Source organism: Alexandromys fortis, unplaced genomic scaffold, assembly GCF_014885135.2.
Source record: "Alexandromys fortis isolate MF-2015 unplaced genomic scaffold, M_Fortis_MF-2015_v1.1 scaffold_265, whole genome shotgun sequence".
In the NCBI taxonomy this organism is placed as follows: domain Eukaryota; kingdom Metazoa; phylum Chordata; class Mammalia; order Rodentia; family Cricetidae; genus Alexandromys; species Alexandromys fortis.
This window is the reverse complement of record NW_026068166.1, coordinates 716,477-740,436: the sequence shown is the minus strand read 5'-3', so window position 1 is coordinate 740,436 and position 23,960 is coordinate 716,477. Positions and strand designations below refer to the sequence as shown.

Genomic DNA, 23,960 nt, shown 5'->3' with positions numbered 1-23,960 from the left:
GGCTAATTTAAGTTGTAAGAGCTAATTAATAATAAGCCTGGGATAATAGGACAAACAGTTTCAAATTTATATAAGCCTCTGTGTGTTTCTTTGGGACTGAATGACTGTGGGACCAGGCAGGACAGAAACCTCCATTTACAAATGGTGCCAAAGGTGGGGCATTTGTAAATAAAGTAAGCATTAATGAATATAAAGGGTCAGGTAAATTATGATAAAATAAGAGTGGATAGCTTTAATACCTCATTTACATATTTCACATAAGCTATAAAATCAGCAAAGAAAATTACATCTAAATCACACTGAGAGCAAATGAACTTAGAAAGCAGTCAAATATATTCCATCCAACAGATAAAAAATGTACATTATTCTCTAAAGTTTATAGAACTGTCTCTAAAATAAAACTACTTTTATGGCCACAAAGAAGGTTCTAATAAAATATAATAATTTAAACAATTTCTTGTATTTTACCAGATCATAGTGTAACAAAACAAAATCAAGAGCAAGAAATGTACAGAAAAAACACAGACACTTGGCAAATGAAAAGTACATTTGTTAGTGTTTACTGAAGGAAAAAAAATAAGGAGGAATTTCAATATTTCCTAGAATCACATGGAAGGAAAAGCACATCTTCCTGTTAAATATTTCCAGAAGGAAAGTTTCTATGAATGATTACACTTTAAAAAAAATTCAGGGGCCTAAAATAAATAATTGAGTGACATTCCTTGAGCTTTTAGGGGAAAAAAAAGAGAAAGAAATACACTAGATAGCAAACTAATTCCACAAGACCAAAAACCTTAAGGAGGACAGTAACAATGAAAGTGAAAGAGAAAAAAAAATCTTCTAACAAATAAATGAGCAATTCTACCAAAGTTTTAAAGAATATAGAAATTGCCAATTAGGTAGAAATTCCCATTACCAAATTCTAACAATAATAAAGACAAAATTAAAGAAGAGCTAACATCAATCCTTCTCAAACTGTTTCTCAAACTAGGAAGGTAAAGAAAACTATTGAACTCATTCAATGAAACCAGAATTACAGCAATACTGAGTGGGAATAGGAATAAAATAAAAGAACAAAACTATAGATCAATTTCCTAGTGAGCACAGATTAAAAGATTCTCAAAATCATTCATTAAAACTGAATTCAAGAATGCATTCATATTATACCTGGACATGAGGTCAATGGAATAAAATACCCAAATATCTCTCAATGTAGCTTGAGCCTTTTGATTATGTCAAAGGCAACAAACATACATATTGAAGAAAAATTAGCCCTTTAAAAATGTACTGCAAAAAAAATGTACTGCAAGGAAAATTGATATTCACAAGTAGAGGAATGAAAATAGCCCAGTATGTGTCAAGTGACAGAAAAGGCAACTACGAATGGATCAAATAACTTAGTATAAGATGTGAAAATGAAATAGTTTTGGGAAAAATAGGGAACACATTTCAAGATACAGACATAAGTTGCAACAGGACTATATAAGATTGAGTCTGTTAACAGTTAATCATGATTCAGGGAGGGCACTGATTAAACTGAGTAAGTCACAAAACAGTGTATNTATATACACACACTTTGTGTTTATGTGCGTGTGTGTGTGTGTGTGTGTGCATGTGTGCAACAGGGATTTGTAGGGAAAGGAAAAGGGCAGGGATGAGAAAGGAGGGAGCGAGATTAGAAGTGGTGGGCATGAGTAAAAGAAAGTCTACTATATATGTAGGAAATTGACAAACAGATTTAATAAAAGGTATATTAAAAAAGGTAGAGTCACAGGCAAGAAATTTATATTAAAAAGGATGCTCATGAAATAATGCCAAGAATTGACAAATAAGATTACATGCAATACAAAAGTTCCTGTCATACAAAAGAAACAAGCAAGTGAAAAGACATCCTCTATCAAGTAGAAAAATGTCCATTAGCAATACATATGACAGAGAATTCACATCCAGAATAAACATAGAACTAAATACCAAACAAGAGAAACTAAAACCACTCACTAAAGAAATGGACTAGTGAAATGAGCAGAAGATTCTCAAATGATGAAACACAAATGACCAATATCTGTACAATAACCTTCTCAACTTTGCTAGCCACCAGAGAAGTTAAAATAAAAATGAGATTGATCTTAACTCCATTAAAAATGATAATCATTAAGAAAACAAATAAAATAAATGCTAGTGAAGATGTGGATAAGAGGGAATCTACATTCTAGTGGTGGTACTATGAACAATTCCAGCTGCCATAGATATTAATATAGAAGTTTCACATTAAAAAAGAGTGGGTGAGAACAGTGTAAGAACTAGAAGAGGACATCTGCTGTAGCATAGCCCTTTCTAAAAAGAAAATGGTACAATATTGGGGCAGGGCTGGAAGAATTGTTTGACCTGGGAACAGATAAGGGGAAGAGAGCATAGAAATGATCAAAATATTTTGTATGAAATTCTAAAAAAAATAAATAATAAAATACTTTTATTTGAATATAGATCTACCACGTGGAGTATTGAAAGAAAATGGCCCCCAAAGGGGATTAAGAGGTGTGGCCTTATTAAAGAAAGAATGTCACTGTTGGAGTGGGCTTTGAATTTTCCTATGCTCAAACTATTCCCAGTGTCACAGTCTACTTCATGTTGCCTTTTGATCAAGATGTAGTCAGCACCTTGTCATACCTGCATACTGCCAAGTCCTGTCATGATGGTAATGGACTAAATCTCTGAAACTGTAAATCTCCCCTTCAATTAAATATTTTCCTTTATAAGAGTTGCCATGGTCATGTTGTCTCTTCACATCAAGAGAAACCCTAACTAAGACAAAGTCCCAGAAATATGATTTAACTCAGGTACAATACTCCTGGATATATATGCAGGAACATATCACAGAGATACTTGATCACATTTGGTCACTGCTGTATTATGCACAATAGCCAACATGTATAATAAGTCTAGCTCTCCATTAACAGTTTTTTATCACCTGATAGAGAAAATGGGGTAATAAACAAAATGGCATTTTATTTGACTACGCAGAAAAATGACTGGAATATCTGCAGGAAAGTTAGTAGACCTGGAGATTATGATATTAACTAACATGAATCAGATTGAGAAAAATCACATCACTTGCTTTCTTTCATATGTGGACTCTATATTTAAAACTCTATACATATACATATTTTCTTAGTTATTTTTCTATTGTTGTGATAAAATACTGTGATCACTTCAACTTATAAAAGAAACCATTTAACTTGGCCTACAGTTTCAAAGGATTAGATTCCACAATGGCAGGATGTAGGAACATCTGAGAGGTCATATCTTCATCCACAACCACGAGGGACAGAGAGAGGGCAGAGCATCAACACTGGGAATCTCAGAAAGTCTTTTGAAGCCTGAAAGCCTGTACCCAGTGACACACTCTTCCAACAAGGCCATATGGCCTAATCCTTCCCAATTAGTTCCACTAGCTGGAGGCCAAGCACTCAAACATATTAGCCTATGAGTGGATCCTCATTCAAACACCAAATACATACATACATATATAGTAATGTATATATGTCTATCTTTGTATGATACTACTATATACTTGCACATGTAGAATATAAAAGTACAAATGGGACATCAAGAATGTAGGAAAAGGTCTAAAAATAAAGAAGAAGGGTGTGCAAGAGAATGTATATACACACATACACAAAACACATATTTGTATGTATGTTTACATACATCACAAAAGAAGAAAAGAAACTTTTCAAGGATGGAAACAAACAAAAGAAGAAACGTGGAGGGGAAGGACAATTCAAAGCAAAAGCAAAATAAAATATACAATGATATATATGTATAAAAATGAAAAATTTCAACACTTAATATCTATTCATAAACCAATGGTTTTTAAAATGATATAATAAAATAAGACTATTCACTGTCAAGATCCTTGATTTTTTGATACTGTATCTCTTTTATTTCAATGAGTGAGGTTTGAGAAACTATATTCTCATATATAACACTGATTTTCTCCTATAAATTATAGTTGACACTTCTACATTAGGTAAGTTGGTTCATTAATATGTTGATGTGAAAAGACTTCAGACACCTACATAGACTACATCCTTGCCATATTTAGATGTCAGCATTATGTTTTAAGAAAATTCTCAAATCTCTTAAACAGATGAGATCATTTTTTTAAAATACTTTTTCTTCCCCATACCTTTCCTTTTTACTTATCTATGAGAGTCGTGCCCAAGGTCTCAAACAGTGATGTGGAAGAATCAGGGTCAATCACTAACGTTTTAGGGCATCTCCATGAAATTACGATATTATTTGACTGTGCAAATAAGAAAATATTAGGCATCCGAAATTAACCTTTCCCCCTTTAGTTTCCTAGCTTTAGAAAATAAATGGCAACTAAGCATGTTGCTACAATGGTATGGGAGTATTAAATTTCAAAGTATCAACTTCTCTTTTGAAGGTTAAGTTATTTTATTGACAGTGCTTATATATTACAAGTAATTGGAGACTACTGGCTTATTCAATAATTCAAAAAAATTATTTTTTAAACATGCTTCATATAAAGTAGGTAAAATGTCAGGAATTTATTTTTTCCTTGAGTAATCAATAATTTAGCTAAGTTGGTATAATTAGGACATCTTTTATATAATAAATGCTTTACCAATGTAAATTAAGGTACAGTTAGGCAAATGTTTACCTAAGGCCATGTTAGATATTTTTAAATTCAAATGTCACAAATCTTAAGGTAGACTTAAAAACCTGAACTACTTTTGTATTCCTCAGAATTTGAGGGTAAGCCCTATTGCAGAAGAAACCACGCATGTTTGTCATGAGACAAGGAGAAATCAAGTTGGTACTGACAAGGTGTTTTTCTCTTGTTGGTTAACTTTCATAGAACTGGAGTGTACTTAGTTGGATGCTGGAGGGAAAAGTCATCACTACTCTTACCTAAATGTGGACACTGAACCACAACATTGGCCACTGTGGCAAGATACACTACTGTACAGTGTTGTTACAACTGTGACACAACTGGTATAGGGGTAACCAACTAACTGTTTTTTACTGATTAGATTTAAGGCTTGAGTTACAGAAGGAAACTCAGGATTAATATTGTAAATCTAGCCAAAAAGCTATGGTTGGGGAGCTCAAGGGATCTAAGGGATAATCTATTATTTTCATTCTGTCAAAGGGACACAGTAACAAACTGCCCTTTTTTATTCAGCTCTAGATTTTTCTCTGTTCCCCTCCCTGCCTCTCCCAACTGCCCTTTAAGTTTGAATTTCTGTACCTACAGATTACTACAGTTCTCAGACTTTATTAGAGAAGTCTTTTTCTTTTATACAGTGGGTGGTGGTTAAGTCAGATATTTATGACTGGTCACAGTGCAGAGAACAAGTTTAAGATGGAAGCTCGCAGCTGCTGCTCCATGCGACTGCTGAAAATGGGGCATCTACATCATCCCACACAAAGGCACAAGGGCCAAAGCCGAAGAGCAGATAGACTGTAAGAGCCAGAATTCATGGAGAACTCGATTGAAACAGTTTCTTCTAGACATAAGTTTGCTGTGCTCATGAGCTCACAGTATATCTCTATTTGCCTGCACAATATTTATACAAGATAAAACCATTCAAAATTCTAACATGGAAGGGGAAGGAGTTTATAAACCCCCACCATTAAGGAGCTATGGACAACTGATGAATTTTGGAGGAGGGGGAGTCAATTTTAAGGGTGTGGTTCTAGTAGGGACAATATTTCACTGGATAGTCCTACAACTGGGGCTATATGGGCAACACAAATTGGATTCAGTAGGTCATTAAGAAAGAAGATGTGTAGTTGACGTGGGTAGAGAGGTATGAGCAGATCTGAGAGGACTTAGGGAGGGTGAACATCATACATTGTATGAAATTCTCAATGAATTAGTGAAATATTTTTGAATAATTCATGCATGTATTTCTGTTGTTTTTCAGTGTCCGTGAAGCTAAATTTTAGCTACATTTTTATTGAAGTGTCAATGTCTTATTTGTGTTTTGCAGAATGTAATCTGATGGATTGACTGTACATAATCTCCTACTCTGCAGAACATGGCTGAACCATCTTATAATGCAGTATAGTTCTAAGTAGCAGGGGCCCCAGAGTATAAGTCTGACTAGGGCCAGAGCTTTCCACAGCTAACTAATAAAGGTCACTAAATCCTCCAGAGACTTCCTTTCCTTATTCATGATGTGTCAAATTTGCTAACTACATTTTCCAGTTCTCAAATTGTCATACTCAACATGACACAGACTGATAAAGTTATAGGTTTTATTTGCCACATTCTCAATAAATATTGCTAAATTAAAAAGAGGCCATCCAATCATAGAAAATAAAAGAACAATAGTGTGTGTGTTTGATTTAGATAGAAATTTAACAGACCTGCAGGCGAAAGTCTCATCTTATGAGTCATTAGAGAAATAAAAATAATGCTGTGAATTGGAAACAAGACAGATCTTATTCTGAGCTTGCTCATATGTTCAAGATCCAAAGTTCTCTGCAATTTTTTAGGAACTGAATGTAATTTCCTATAAAGGTTGCCCTATTAAACACTGCTTTCTTCAATTCCTTTCCTTCTTTTCTTCCTTCCTTCACTCCTTTTCAGGTTTGAAAGTGTCTCCTACGTAGTCATGGCTGGCCTGCCATAACAGTTGTAGTACTTTTCCTTCTTGTTGCTCCTGAGTGCTAGGATTAGAGGTATGTGCTGCCATGGTTGGCAAACTTAGTGCTTTCATAAAGGAGATGCTGATTCTCAAACATTCCAAGGGCTCTGTGTTTGAACCACTGTTTGGGGGGGTTTCCTCCACTTTATATCATTAGACGAATAAGAGAATATCAGAATGACTATTAATGTTTTGAGTGATTTAGTGGGAGTTACACACATTGAACAAATGCTCTCTCTGGTAGTTTGAATGAGATGCCCCCCCCCCCATGAACCTTGCGAATTTGGAGGTCGGTCTCAGGTTGGTGGCTGCTTGGGAAGAGTTAGGAAATGGGGCTTTTCTGGAGGAGTATGTCAAGAGAGTGGCGGCAGCAATGGTGGTGGTGATGGTGATAATTCTATAAGGATTCAAACGACTTGCACCATTTCGAGTGAGATCTCCCTCTGCTTCTTGTTTGTAGTTTAAGATGGGGGCTCGCAGCTGCTGCTGCATGCAACTGCTGTCTCCTAGCTCCACTCTGCCATCATGGGTCCTACCTTCTAAAACTGTTCGTCTAAACCAAATTCTTTCTTCTAGAAATTGCCTCGGTCATAGTATTTTGTTACAGCAATAGACAAGTAATTAATATAAAGTAGAACAGACATATGCATGGGTATTAAGATGGTCTTATCTGTAATTTCATCAGCATTTACTAGTTTGGGCATCATATACTATAGTTCTAGTTCTCATACTATTACTTTTATTTTTACCTTGTGGGCATGCCTCTTGTATTGATTGTGTTTAAGAGTTGCTGAACACATTCTGCCATCTTCATGAACTTCTTCACTTAAAAGGCCAATACATTGAGTCTCAAATGCATAGGAAATAGTTAATCAAATGGTGACTTATGGATGATCAGTTCTCAAGTAGTTCAAAACCATGACCTTGGAAAGTGGAAAGGGTCCAGTAATGTGGCACATTACAGCATGATATCGAGAATCTAAAAAAATTTATACATGTTCATAAAATAAAGACAAAGAAAAAAAAGAACAAAATCAGGAAGACCGAATCTTCCCTTAATGCTCATGTGAGCCAACTGATATTTTAAAAGTTATGAAAACAGGCTTGTGGGCTGTAAAAGGTCATTGTAATCATTTTTAACTATGATAAGAATGCTTAACATGAGTCCTACCCTTTAACAAGAATTTAAGAGCAAGCAGCAGTAGTGTTAAATATAGAAATTGTGTTGCATAATAGATATCAATTCACTCATTTTTTTGTAACTTAAATTTTATCCAATGAGTAACAATTCCCCTAACATCTGCCAACTATGTTCTGCTCTCTGATTCTTGGAATATGGCTATGCAGTCATCACTAAACAGTGAAAAGAGCTGCATCTTAGTTTTACTCCACTACTGAATGAAATTGAAGTGAAACAATCCTAGGATCTCATACACCTTGCTATTGTTTCAGAAAGCCAATAATATGTACAACTGAATTCATTTTGAAAGGTGTCTAAATAGTATTGAAGCAACCTTAAAAGTAAATTGATGCATTTTAAGAGAGGTCAATTCTTTTAAATTTTGCTTATGAGAAAACATTTCTGAGTATTTACTGGGAAATGTTTTCTTTGCCCCACAAACACCTTGCTCGGATTTATTTTCATGGGAGCCTTTTAAAACAAGAGTTGTGTTCTCTGAAATGAAGAGCATGGAATAGAATCAAGGTTGGACTCCTCACAGGTCTTTGATACTACTGAGGAATGGATTATTGCCCACACAGCATCTTGAACAGCTGTTTGAATTCAATCTTCAGTCTGGGCTATTTCCAAAAACCACTGGGGAAGTTACTTCCCACTGACAACAGAGTTGTTAAGTTCTGAGCTGACCTTGAGAAATCACTGGGGAAAATCCAATCTGCTCCTATAGCCATTTAGAGAATTCAGTTTTAAGTCATTGAGCCTAAACTCTGAATTCTGGTATTAACAGTAAATAAATGCACTGTTAGAGAACCTTAGTACAAGTCTTGTGATTCAACCAAAATTTGAGACTGTCAAATGTAGGAAGAGGAGAAATTTTGAATCATACTGCTTGTCCTGACTCTTAACAAAATGTAGGAATGGAGTACCTGATTTGCTTCAGCCAGACACCTTCCACCATGTGCATTTCCTAGTTCCTTTCCCCTCCAAAAGTGGCACTACCTGTCTGCTGTTCGTTCAAGATATAGGGGTTCTGAGATTTCCTGGAGAGTTTTGCACACACTCCATGCCACATCTAACATATATTTTATCAGGTCACCTATTAGAATAAATCTTGGATGAAATAACATTTCAGCAGATCTATCATTTATCTTCCGGTCCAAGTCATCGTCATGTCTTTTTTAAATTTTTTTTATATATTGATTTATTAAAGAATCACCCTTTTTCTCCTGGCAGTTATCCATAGCAGCCGAATAACTTCAAAACAGTGAGTGATGTCTTATGATACATAGCACAGAATCCTTCTGTAAACTCTCATCTGCAAAATTATTTGTCATCTGGCCCTTGTCTCACTATATAACCGGCATAGCTTCATTCCTCTGTTTCCTACAATAAAGACTGTGCACCTTACTTTCCCATGAACACTCCATGAACACAGAACTTTTTGTTCAGTGAGCCTTCTGAAACTGCAGCTCACTCCTTTAGAATGATCTCCGCCTCCTCCAATTTTTGCTCACTAATCAGATATTTATTAAAACATTACCTCACCCCCTTTCTCTACTCCTAGTTGATTTGTAGCATTTATTAATACTTGATATTATTTTATATATTAATTTATTGGCTTACTGTTTATGTGGATGGGATCAGGAACTCATGATTCGCTTTTGTATCCCTGACCTCTGGAGCATGGGAGACTCTGAATAAGGAGTTACTGAAAGAATCATTGAATTCTTACATGGTTAGTTATGATGATAAGATTTTTTTCCATGCTATTTTTGGGGAATAAATGAACACAGCAAAAGACTGGAGGTTCATTTGTAATTAAATGATCTGTGTAAAAGTGTTTTGAAAAGATAAAATGCCATACAAATATTATACTTAAGAGAATTTGCCAAGATATCAAAATAATTTGACAAAGTAGGAAAAAGATGGCTGGTGAAATCAATTTGTAAATTGTTCACATTTCGTCTTCTTATAATCTTTAAAGAAAAGCAGCAGTTCCTAGATGGCTGCATTCTTACATTTTGATGATATAGCTAGTTTGAAGTAGATTTCCTCAAAAGCCTAGAAATGCAATTCTAAAAATAAATGTGAAGTTTCTACTATTCAGCAACTCCATGTATGGCTGCATAGAATATCACATTTATACAAAGCTTCTTCTAATAGTAATAAAGAATAGATAAAATGATACCTAACTCCTGCGATGTATCTACCAAGACAGCTTAGAGCAGACATAACTAAAAAAAAAAATCTAACTTTGTAGGAGAATAAAAGTATTTAGAACTCCAAGAGGCCAGATTTTTGAATGCAGGAATGAACATTCCAAAAGACATATTCTATTTCTGTAGAAAGAAACCACAGAGAACTCATCCGACTAATACACTAAAATGAAGCTAAACTAAGTAGGCCAGCATTGACAATAAAATGAACCAAAATAAATGTAAAATCCACAATGTGATTTGGGGATAATTTTATTGAACTTATAATCCTTTGCCTCACTTTGTGGTGACATCTGAATAAATATACCATGTATAATATATGACCTGACAAATGAACAAGTAAACTACTCTATTCAAGTCTTTTCATTTGTCAACAACATCCCGGCACAACGGCTTTCTGTCCACTGTTTTAATAATGTATGTATTGATTACTTCCATCTAAATTGCAACCAGAAAAATCTCAGAAAGCTTAGAAGATGTCCTTAATGGTCCCTAGGGAAGGGCTTATACAGATCTTTAAATTGAACGATGAAAACCTGACAGCAAACAATTTCATTAGCGAAAGTGCAAATAAAAGTCGTTACCTACAGTATTCATATAATCAAGATCTAATCTCCATTTGGATCCAGGATGCAAAGATAGGAATTAAATAAGCTCCTGGTTTATTGCAGTGCTCTGAATATTCCCCATTATGATTTCCTTTAAGACTCTCTCTAGGTTAATCACAGAAGTCGACGAGTAATAAATATCACTTTAGTGGCTGCTCAAGCAAAACAAAGGGAGTCAGTTTTAAAAATATATCTGGAGCAGAATAATACACGCTAATTGAAAACAAGTCACTCTAGTGAGACAATTAATTAATAGCTGTAAAATAGCCAGGGAAATATATTCCAAAGATGTAAAAACTGGTCAGTTTGTGGTGGCTAAGGCACATTTGAGTTTTAATTATTTATAACACTTCACCACATATGGAGCATGACTTTATTAGTCAGACTTCAGAGCAGTTCACTTGGAGTTGTTATGCTACCCATCTGGTTTGGGGAGCACAGATCTACTCTCATGGGTGAGAAAACTACTTTGCGAAGTGAAGCAGCAGTTCCCAACAACTTACGTGAACTATCTTGGCGTTTTACCTGCTGTAAAATCATAGAGCTTTTCACCACAGCAACCAAGAGTGATTTTCTTATGAAACTGTATCATTAGTCTAAAGATAACCCAAAATATAAATGCACCAATTTTAAGCATCCTTAGATAAAATAACAATAAGATGAACTATATATTTGATTATAGTTTTACCTTTTAATATTTTAATGAGATACGGGTTATATACGGGCTAGATTTTTTAATTTAATCAACCTTACAGGAACTTGAGTCATTTGGTAAGAGGGAACTTCAGTAGAGAAAATGCTTCCACAGGACTGGCCTGTAGACAAACAAGTAATGCATGTTCTTAATTGATGGTTGATATGGAAATGTCCAGGTCACTTTGGATTGTGCCACTTTTAGGTTGGCGGCCCTGGGTGATATAAGAATGTAGGTTGAGTAAGCTAGGAGGAGCAAGTCAGTAAGTATTATTCCTCCATGGCCTGCATACCAGTTTCTCTTTCAGGTTCCTGTCCTGGCTTCCCTGGATGATGGACTACAAGCTGAAATAAAAACTATTCCTCTTCAAGCTCCTTTTGGTCATCATGTTTTATTTCAGCAATAGAAATCCTGACTAGGAGAGGTTTCCCGAGACAAGGTTGTTTATTCTCTCTGTATCCATCCAATATAGTACTTGAAATTCTAAATAGTGCAAAAGGACAATAAAGGACACCAAGGAGATACATATTAGAAAGGAAGAATTCAATGTATCATTATTTGCAGACGATATGATAGTGTGCATAAGTGACCCACAAAATTCTACTGGGAACTACAGCTAATAAAGACCTCCAGTAAAGCGACTGGATACAAAACTAACTCAACCAACAAGTAGGCTCCTATGTACAAATGATAAAAGTGCAGAGAAAGAAGTCAAGGAAACAGCACCCTACACAATAGCCTCAAATTATATGAACTATGTATGCATGTGTAACTTTAACCAAGCTAGCGAAAGGCCTATATGACAAGAACTTCAAGTCATTGTTAAATAAATTGTAGAAGATATCAAGATTATGAAACTATCTCCCATGCTCATGGATAGGTGGTATTAACAGCAAGAATGGCCATCTTACCAAATGCAATCTATAGATTCAACACAACCCTTACTAAAATCCCAACACAATTCTTATAGACCTTGAAAAAACAATGCTCAACTTCATATGAAAAAACAAAAATACCCTCAGGATAGATAAAACAATCCTGTACAATAAAAAAAAACTTACTAAGGTATCATCCTCCTTGATTTCAAGTTCTACTACAGAGCTATAGAAAGATAACCTGCATGGTATTGGCATAAAAGAAGACAGGTGGATCAATGGACTCAAAGACACAGAAGTAAATCCACTCAACTATGTACACCTAATTTTCAACAAAGAAGCCAAAATTATACAATGAAAAAAAAGAAAGAATTTTCAAAACTGGTTCTGGTTTAACTGGATGTCAACATGTAGAAGAATGCAAACAGAGCCATATCTATCAAACTGCATAAAACTCAAGTCCTAGTGGATTAAAGACCTCAGCATAAATCCAGATACACTTAACTGGATAGAAGAGAAAGTGGGAACTATGAATGCATTGGCACAAGAGACAACTTTCTGAACTGAATACCAGCAGTAGAGACACTAAGATCAAGAATTAATAAATGGAGCATAACGAAACTGCAAAGCTTCTGTAAGGCAAAGGATACCTTCAGCAAAGTGAAAAGGACAGTCTACAGAATGAGAAAAATCTTCACCAACTGCACATATGACAGAGGAATAATTTATAAAATACATAAAGAACTCAAAACCCTAGGTATCAAAAATCTAAATAATCTAATTAAAAATGTTATAGAGATCTAACCAGAGAATTCTCACAAGAAGAATCTCAAATGACCACAAAACACTGAAAGAAATGTTCAACATCCTTAGCCATCAGGGAAACATGAATCAAAATGACTCAGAATCCATTTTACCCATCAGAATGCCTAAGATCAAAAACACTGATGATAGCTTATGCTGGAAAGGATGTGGAGTAAGGGAAACATCCATTGCTGGTGGGAGTACAAACTTGTACAGCTACTCTGGAAATCAGTATGGTGGTTTCTCAGAAAATTGGGAATCAATCTACCTCAAGACTCAGTAATACTACTATAGAGCATATACACAAAGGATATACACTCATACTAAAAGGGCATTTGTTCAACCTTGCTCATAGCAGCATTATTTGTAAGAGCCAGAACCTGGAAACAACCTAGGTGCCCCTCAACTGAAGAATAGATAAAGAAAATTTGGTATATTTACATAATGGAGTACTATTCAGTGGTAAAAATCAATGACATCTTGAAATTAGCAGGGAAATGGATGGAACTAGAAAAAAACCTCCCGAGTAAGGTAAACCAGACAGAGAAAGACAAACATGGCATGTGCTCATTCATAAGTGGATACTAGACTTAAAGAAAAAGATACTCACCCTACAGCCCACAACCTCAAAGAAGACAGGAAACAAGGAGAACCCTAAGAAAACAAGGATCCTCCCCTGGAAGGGGAAGTAGATAAGCTCTCCTTAGTAAATTGAGAGCATGGGGGAAGGGAGGAAGGGAGAAGGGGAGAGAATAAGGGGAGCAGGGATAAGAACCTGAGGGATTGGGAAAGTTGACGTGGGTGAAGGACAGAGGGGGAGAACAATGAAAGAGATACCTTGAAAGAGGGTATCTTATGGGGTTAGCAAGAAACCAGGCACTAGGGAAATTCTCAGGACCCCACAAGCATGACCTCAATTAAGAATCTAAGCAATAGTGGAGAGGTTACATTAACTGCCCTTCCCCTGCAATCAGATTGATTACTATCTTAATTGTCATCACAGAAGCTTCATCTAGTAACTGATGGTCCAGCCAGAAAGAGGGAGGAGTGATATTATGAACAAAGGGACCAAGATCACAATGGGAAAAACTAACATAAACAGTTGACCCAAGCAAGTGGGAGATCACTGACTTGGAACTGACAGCTGAGGAACCTGCATAAGACCAAACTAGTCCCTCTGAATGAGGGTGACAATTGTGTGGTGTGGGCAGTTTGTGAGGCCATTAGCAATGGAACCAGTATTTATCCCTAGTGCATAAACTGGCTCTTTGGAGCCCATTCCCTGTTGAGGGATACCTTGCTCAGCCTAAATACAGGGGATAGGGCCTTGGTCCTGCCTCAGGTGATGTGACAGACTCTGTTGACTCCCCATGGGAGGTCTCACCTTCTCTGAGGAGTGGATGGGGGTGGGGTAGGGGGAAGATGGGTAGAGCAGAAGTGCAGGAGGAAGAGGAAACTGGGGTTGGTATGTAAAATATGATTCTTTTAAAAAACTAAAACCACAACAACAAACACACACAAATGCACAAGTGACAAAAGTGCACATGGCTGGCCACGATGTGGAGCAAGGGGACCACTTCTTCACTGCTGGTGGGAGTGCCAACTTGTACAGTTACTCAGCCATTTTGGAACTCAATATGGCAGTTTCTCAGAAAATTGGGAACTATCTGTCTCAAGATCCATCTATATCACTCTTGAGCATGTACCCACAGGATGTTAAAACATACCACAAGAACTCTTGCAAAACCATATTTATAGCAGCTTTATTCATAATACCTAGAACCTGGAAACAACATCCCCTAAACAGAATGGTGGATAAAGAAAATGTGGTACATTGACACCCTGGATTATTATTCAAATGTTAAAAAACAATGACATCACAGAATTTCCATGAAAATGGATGGAATTAGCAAAAAAAAAAAACAAAACAAAAAAACCAACCCACACTCAGAAAGACAAACATGGTATGCACTTACTTCTAAGTGGATATTTGCTGTAAAGTAATGGATAACCATGATGCAATCCATAGTGCCAAAAAGGATGGTTCAAGCGGGAGTGCTTGGATCTCGCTGGGAAGGATAAATAGAATAAATTTTGTGCATAGACTTGGGGTATGTGAAGATGGGAACATGAGTGAACAGATGCAGAGACCCAGAGTCAAGTATTAGGCAGAGTTCAGGGAATCTGAAGGCGGGGAGGGAGGAAGAATTGTAGGAACCAGAGAGGTCAAGGGCATCACAAGAAAATCCACAGAATCAACTAACTTGGGCTCAAGGTCTCACAGAGACTGAACTGACAACCAGGAAGCCTGGATGGGACTTACATAGGCCCCATGCATATATGTGATGGTTGTGTAGCTTGGTTGTCTTGTGGAACTCTTAACAATGGGAGCAGGAGCTGACTCTGAAGTTTTTGCTGGCCTCTGGGACCCTTATCCTCATACTGGGTTGCCTTGTTCAGCCTTAATACATGCTTAGTATTACTGTAACTCCATATGTCATGTTTTGTTGATATCCATGTGTGGCCTACCCTTATAAGAATAGAAACAGAGAAGTAGTAAATGTAGGGGACAGAGGTGAGGTGCGGGAGAGAGGCTGGAGGGAGAGGAAGGAGGGAAACTGCAGATGGGATCTGGAAAAGGGAAGGAAAGAAAGGAAGGAAGGAAGGAAGGAAGGAAGGAAAAGAAAAGGAAAAGACAGGTTCCCATCAAAAGCTGTCATCAAGGACATTGATAGTTTACCACATATAGTAAAGAGATGACTTTTAAAAGTGACCCTGAAAATACACAGGGAATAAATTTATGATTACAAGTGATCCATCTTGACAGCCAGCCCAGCAGTCATATAAACAGCAATTGAATCACTAAACTAATAAAGAACCAGAGAAATGTGATCCTGGGAACATGGGAGGGAAACAAATGTCTAATAAAAGGAGAAATCAGAACCCATTGCTGAGTACATTTAGATGGAGTTTTATACTGAACACATTTCCTTTTTCTCTTTCTGAGTTCTGATGTTCTGACAGAAAATCCCGCTTCAATGGCTCTTCTTCATTCTTTTCATCCAGGCAGCAAGTGTGCCTCTGCCGAGGAAACCTTTGTAGTCCAGCCCCAAAAGAGCTGCTGTGGAGTAAAACTGGGTATAAAACTGTGCTTTCATCGGCACCTGGGAGGCACAGACTTCCGAGCAAAGACAATGCCTTGTGATATCCACCGCCTTCAAGCTACCAAGAGAAGCTCACCTGTGCATTGGGCCAAGTCACAAATAAAATATGTGTCAAAGCAGCGCCACACGCTTTACAGAAGGATACTCAGTTATTCACTTGTTTGCTGACTGCATCTGAGTAATAGTGGAGGCGGGGAAGGCAACCATGGAAGAATAGAGGAACTCCTAACAAATAAGGAGAGATCAGTGGGCTACAACCCAGAGGCATGCATCTGAGTGATAATAACTCAAGCATGCCTCTAACTCCAGCATCCCCTCTTCCCACCACACATGACTTTCTTGAAATTTGTGAATGGAGATGGAGAATTTGTGGACAAACATTTGAGCAGTAATAGCTCGATTAGTAAAATACCAGATCAAGTCGTCAGGGGAAGGAAAGCAATCGCGACACCAAAATGCTGGGAAAGGAGATCATGACAATTTTTGATCAATGCCTGTCTTTTCACTGCCGAATAAAATTGCCATTACTACTGCATGTTTCCAATGATTAATTTTCATTGGCTTTTGGACCTATAATAAAATTATGTATTTTTATACCAATTCAGTCTCAATTTACTATCTCATACAATGAATTCTATTTAAAATGCTTTTGATTCTCTACATAAGGGAAGGAGGAAAGCTCCTAAGAGCCAGAGGCAGTGGATGGTCCCAAGGATGTAGAATCTTCTAGAAACAATAGGACTGGTACACATATGAATTTGTGGAGACTGTGACTGCATATCTAAGACCTGCACAGGCTCAAACCAGACAAAATCCCACACTGCAAAGGGAAAGTAGACAAAAATCCCACCCTTATCCAAGAAGTTACTTGCAACTGATAGCTGCTTGGAAAAAGAAGTCAGTTTTCGTCAATGGAGCGACACTGGGTTCATCACACAAAATCCAGGCCAGGCCCTATGTCCCAAAGTTTATGTGCAACACAAAATAGACCCCTTTTTGTTTTTTTTTCCTTGTGCACTTTTGTTTTGTTTTGGTATTTTTGTCTTTTTTAAAGTTTGTTTTGGTTATTGTGGGGTTTTATATATTTTTTAAGATAGAGAGAAACAAGAATTTGAGTTGTTAGGGAGGTAAAGAGAATCTGAGACAGTTTAAGAAAGGGGAGAGAATATGATCAAAATGGATTGTGTAAATGTTCATTCTTCTCAATGAATGCTTTATATATAACATGCATATATATGTAATACATACATATGATTGCTCCAAATTAAGATTTAAAAATGTAGCAGAAAAAAAATGTAGCAGTTTCATTTCATCATTTCAACTTGCTACAAAAACTTGGGAATGTGACTCATATAAAAAAAAAAGCCAAAGAAGCAGTCAACTTTCTTAGCACTGTCTTTCAAGACCTCTTGGACTTCATGCTTTCTTTCATTTGTAAACTCATATGTCCCCTTCTCTGGAATAACATCAGCCGCTGAACTTTCTTGAAGGTGCTACCTTTGGCTGAGTCTTCAGAGAGATCTTTCTTTTAAAGACTGGACATATAAAAGTGGTACCATCTTATCAATGTGAAGAAAGCAAAATTTCTGCCTTCCCCACTCAGAGCCTGCTTGAGAAGATAGAAGTATAAAACAACACAAAACAAAAGCCAGATAAACACCTGGCCACTGGTGAAGGATGCTACGGAAGGAATATCAAATTATTCTGAAAATTAGAGACGTAGTTACCTTGTCAATAGCATATAAATGGTATAAAAATAATGAAGAGAGGAAGCAAATAAATAAATTAGGGCTGATGATGTTCTCCACCAGAGACAGACTGCCTATCAAAACCCCCAGGATCAAACACGAGACGCCTTCTTTTAAGTTGTTCTTACGGTTTCACTTAGGGTTACTATTGTTGTGCTAAAACACCATGATCAGAAACAAGTAGGGGAGGAAAGGTTTTATTTGGCTGATACTTCCATACCATAGTCACTGAAGGAAGTCAGGACATGAGCTCAAGAAGGGCTAAAACCTGGAGGCAGGAGCTGATGGGCAATGAGGGGGTGCTGCTTATTGGCTTGCTTCCCATGGCATGTTCAGCTTGCTTTCTTATGGAACCCAAATCCACCTTCACAAGGTGGTCCCACCCATTATGGACCAGGCCTTCCCACATTAATCGCTAATTAAGAAACGGTTCTATAGGCTTACCCTACAGTTCAAACTTACGGTTGCAGTTTCTCAACTAAGGCTCCCTATTCTCCTGTTAGTCTAGCTAGTGTCAAGTTGATGGAAAACTAGCCAACATAGTCAGGGTTGTCCAAGAGATTCGCAAAACATAGAAGTTATTGGTTTTGCCTTTGGTTGCCACTCCCCCAGGATTCGGAAGATAAGTCCCTACTGTTGATGATGCCATGCACTTCAGAAACAGGGCCCAGAGGCCCTTGACCTAGAATTGTCCTGAACATTTCTTTCCTCTGGACTAGACAAGCAATCATCCCAAAAGGAGACAATCAACACTTCTATCGGAGCATAACATCTATGAACCACAACAACCACCACATCAACCAGCATGGCTCCATAACCTTAAGGGTGTAGGTATGGCATGTCTTCCTTGGCAGTAACTAAACGCTCTCCAATTGGAGTTATGACATCCTCAACAGGAGGGACCTGTACTTGGTACGGGAAGCTTAGCCCAACTACCCAGGGCTACTGAAGTCGTGGATTATGGAAGAGAAAGTACAATGACCACTTTAGTAAAACACCATAATCACTATCAACACTCGAAATACTTATCTTTAGAACCACAGACAAAGTGTAGTTCTCACCTCGAATCAAAAGAATTTCTCTTAGCAACAGACTGAGTCAACAACAGAAAACTACAACAAAAGTTGTTGGGGCCCCAACAAAACAGTTCCTATACCTAAGGCTCAGTAAACACAGAAGAAGATAAGGTAGAGTTTAAAAGGAAGAGGATCAGGGAGTTTGCAGTGAGACTGCATTAGATAGTAGTGTTAGAAGTGATATCCATACAGTCTCCTTACCATGACATGTGCTAAAGAAGAACAACAATAGATAAACCAAACAGGACAGGAGAAAGCTCACAAGGATTTAGCCCCTGAAAAAGAACTGCAGGAAGCTAAGGAATGCTAAGAATGTGAGAAATAGTCTTCTCTAGAGAGAAACACACCAATTGGTTATCCAGTGCCATACGGTCAGCCCTGAACACATATATAATTAGCACTATACAGACTGAGCAGATTATATGTAGGAAAAATATTTATGAAAGCATGCAGTATCAAGTAATGCTACAAGAGACCAGAAACTTAAGAGAGAAAAAGGGTACATACGAAGGTTTGAAGGGAGAAAATGTAAGGGAGAAATTATGTAACTATTATAACAAAAAATTAAATAAATGCAATATATGGATCTCATTTTGATTATTAAAATAAAACGGAAAGCATAAAAATGTGATATATGTAAGAAAATGGAATATTTATGGATATTTGATATGATGTAATTACTGCTATTTTATAGTGTTATAATAGCACTCTATTTAATAAAAAAGACATATCCTTCTCTTTTTTGAGATACTTCCTAAAATATTTAGGAATAAATGGAATATGCCTGAGATTTTCTTGAAATGACAAGGGAATGAATAGAGGCATAGAAGAAATAAGACTGTCCATGAATTGAGGATTGTTGATATCTTGAAAAGCACATAAATGTTTATTGTAATGTTCTGTCTACTTTTATAAATATTCAATATTTTCCATGATAAGAAGAATTTAAAAATAGACAAAAGGGATATTACTAATGCAGATATATTTGACATTTAAAATATAATGGGCATGAGCTATTTATAATTAATCATCAGATGAAGTGACTAAAATACTCCTCTCCCATTTAATTTTTAATTTAAAAACAGTTTAAAAATAGTCAGTTAATGCTTGCTATGCACAAATTATTAGTCTCTAAAGCATCCTACCCTGTGTACATCATTCTGCTTCTGAACTGCTGCAAAATCACCAGCAATAGGTGCCTGCCGGCTCAATTCATCGTCTTTCAGCTGTAGCCACACAAGAAGTTCCTGAAGAGAAAGATGCAGACGCTTCCACTGGTCAGAACTGGCTTCCAAATGGGACCTAAAAAAGAACGGGAGCATACTGTAACAGAATGTCCAGAAGTATAATTGATGAGTCTGTTAGTTCCATTTCATTGGGTAAATATTGCCCCAACACACCCCTACTTTGAGCTATAGAGCACAGCTGTCAATAACCATCTAGCTACCTGATTTTACAAGTCATAAACAAGGTGGGAGTATTCCAATGACAATTTTCAGGCAAGGCCACATTCTGCCATATGTTTCTTTCCATATGCAGAATTCTGAGAATTTTGGCATGGCCTGCATGCTGGAATCAAATGTTTTCCTATTCTGTTTCAGCCAATGATTGTTTAATGTTTCTAGTAGAAAAAGTCTTAGACCCAGTGACTAATAAAACCCCTTTAGTTTTCATGTGACTCATACTGGAATTCTTTCTGTTTTGAGAAGTGGAAAGGTCTTTCCCCACACTTCGACTTTTCCAAGTCTTCCACCCTGGGCAGTCTTTCTCTTTGACTCCTTCAGTCTGGTATCCGGTCCTTTCTGCTCGGCTTTCCACATGCCTCGCGTGTCCTTCTAGCCTGCTTTATCCCTCTGCAGCTGGGATTTGTTTTTCACCAAGTTCCAATCATTTTTTTCCTCACTGTTCCCTTTGTGTAGAATGTATGGAGACCAAAAACTCACATGGAAGAGAAAGCTTCCCCTACACATGAATAATTTAGTGCCTGCCCATCAGCTGGATTCAGAACATGTTAATTCTTAGAAGCCATGGAGGAATACACAAATGACTGATCTGTGCTATAAAACCCACATTTCATTTGAGGAGGAGAAACGAAATTAACGAAATAAATCATCGTCCAGAAAACAAAGGGGAAAGTTACAGTGCCTTATCCTCAGGTCAATTTGCAACCATGCTGCATCACTTACATTTGATCAGCAAGCACTAATTAATTCATAAAAATTAATGCTGCTTATAACGGAAATACACTAAAGTCTCCGGGGCTGCCAAGAAATTTAAGGCAGAGCAGCCAGGTAAAAGAACATTTCCCTTGCCTGCTCAGTAACTTAGCCTGACATTTCCAATATAACTCTCTTTCTGGCTTTGAACTACCAAAGTTTGTACTTTCAACTGAAATTAAATTGTTTCAGGTTTTACAAAAGACACTCTAATGAAGAAATAAAGATCTTTAAAATGTGTAAATAAATATTCAATTTGAGAAATATGAAGAAAGCAGTGGAAAAGCCCACAAAGCTATAGGTAGAAAATATTAATTACAGCATTGCTTATGATTGTGATACACTGTAAACTGTAAATATTCAATGCTAAGGGATTTCTTTCTTCTACAATGGTAATGTCATACAATGAATTCCTATGTAATACTCAGTATGATGGCATATACAAATGTTTATGCATATGGAAAATGAGAAAGTGGGTTAAAACAGGAAATCTTTTTTTTTTCTTTTGTAAAATGTTTGTGTGTAGCTAGGCATACACTTGCAAGCCCATACTTGACTATGCATGGAAATATCTGAAATGACAACCAGGTTGTCTTTCAGGGGTAGATTTGCAAGATTTTCTTTCATCTTTATACTTGTCCAATTTGGAAGAATGACGATTATATAAAACGTGAAGTCTAATGAGTACTGGTCACAAGGATTCTCTGCAATGTTTGAAAGTTACAGCTGAGTTCCGTGGAAGGTGAAAGAAACTATCAGACAGGATGTTTTGAAAGGTAGGCAGTCAGAGGCACAAAGAATATCTCCTGGGAGACAAGAAAAAAAAAAAAGAAAAGGATTTGGTAACTGCCGTTCCCTGTATTTGGAAGTATGTTTTGTTGTTAGTATAGGATGTTAGCATTAAGACAAACCTTAGAGATCACAGTTTAAACACCCCATTTTGCAATTGGGGAAAAGCAGGACCAGAGGTCTAAAAATTACTGCCAGGGCATATCTGTTATACAGTCATATTTACACATGGGAATTGAGAATTACAAGGCACCACCAGATAAGAAAAAAGCCTTATGCATACTGGTTTTAACCAACTATTTTAAATTCCAGAGAAAATGACCTCTTCTCAGTAGCCAAATGTACTTTATCCCTACCCACGGAATAGAAATAAAAAAGGGAGTTTGAAGAGATACACGGTGTCTACCCATTTCATATTAATCTTTATTAGTGAAGACAAGATCTTGGTGGCTACTAGACTCTTAAAAGATAAGTGCTGATCTGTGAAAAACAGAAAATTTTCACAAACTATGAGGTTTAGCTAAAATATAGGACTTTTAGGTGTCCTGGGATCTATGGCTAGATATTTAAAGAACTCCTCTGTGACAGCACTCTAAGAATTACACAACATGATAAAGTGGCCGTTATTTCTCTAGATACAGATATTTCAAATGTGATTTGGTTGATGCCTAGTTTGAAATCCTTAATAAAACTTTACTCCGAAAAGCACACATTCTTAAAGCAAATTGCACTCTATTGAATTCATTTTTCACTTTGACTTCCTTTATAAAACTAGTGATGTATCTCCGTACATCCTGCGTGCCCCTGTGTAATATAATAGCACGTCAGCAGACACAGAGAAACGGGATGGATGCAGAAATAACGAAGATCTGCAGAAATAAAGTGGGCGCTGTGGGGCTTTAAGTAAAGAGACCGAATTAAACTCAAAGAGAAGGAAACATTTTTTGTTTCCCAAGCTGGGCCTTGAACTCCAACTTCCAACATAATTAGCATTCCAAGAGTAAGGAAAAGGTCAGATATACTCAGTGTCCAAGTTGCTTTTATTCCCACTCAAAAGTCAAAAGGCTCTTCTTCCTTTTGCACTTTCTTTGTTCTCTACCAGGGGAAAAAGCCCTCTCTGTTCTAACTGCTGATACCAAGTACTCCCTAAGTGATTCATTGTTGCTTAAGAATGTTAGTGTTCCTGTCTCTCAAACTAATGCTCAAATTTTCATAAACATGAAATTCATATAGCATTTACACATTTCTTCCGTCAAGCATAAAAATATAAAATATAAATTTGCCGAAGTTATGTCAATAACATATTAAGTGATTCTCAGAGTGAAATTTATACACACTAATGTGGGTAAAATCTGAATACAGGTTAAACTGAATTTCAGAAATATATTTCTTCTGCAAAAATTCACATGTTCACTTTTGAAATTCTTACTAGTTTTAGGGCAAAGTGAAAGGTTGTGGATATGGGCTATTTTGGTATGAGAAACACTTTTCTTGATTAATGATCATTCTGGTATTGGACGGTCTCATTATTCACTCTGTGTATGTATGCGTGTGTGCAAATGTCTCTATATAAGTAAAAATATTACTTGATTCCTATCTTTTATCTTCTTCTATGGAAATATTTACTTATTACTCATCATACATCTTGTGGCCAACATGTGATATGATAATGAATATGGAATGAACAATCAACTTTTCTCAAATGGGACAATAAATTAGTTCTACATAATATCAAGCACTTTTTCTCAAAAACATTCTATTCACTTTTGGATATTCTGTTTTACAAACAAACGAGTGTTTGGAGAGAAAGAAATTGGTAAAGTGCTTCCTGAACAAGCATGGGGACATTTCTATGGATCCCTAGCACCTACGTTCATGGTGGTATGTATCTGTAATCCCCAGGCCCA

General features: G+C 36.7%; 1 protein-coding gene across 3 annotated transcripts in view; it reads right to left on the bottom strand.

Moving 5' to 3' along the window:
* Dmd (dystrophin) overlaps window positions 1-23,960 on the bottom strand; it is a 1,091,134-nt gene that overhangs the window by 370,164 nt on the left and 697,010 nt on the right. For all 3 annotated transcript variants that reach the window (XM_050128228.1, XM_050128226.1, XM_050128227.1), the window contains exon 14: window positions 20,194-20,350. In XM_050128228.1, the coding sequence (XP_049984185.1) occupies window positions 20,194-20,350 (157 nt within the window). The remainder of the gene's footprint in view (window positions 1-20,193; window positions 20,351-23,960) is intronic.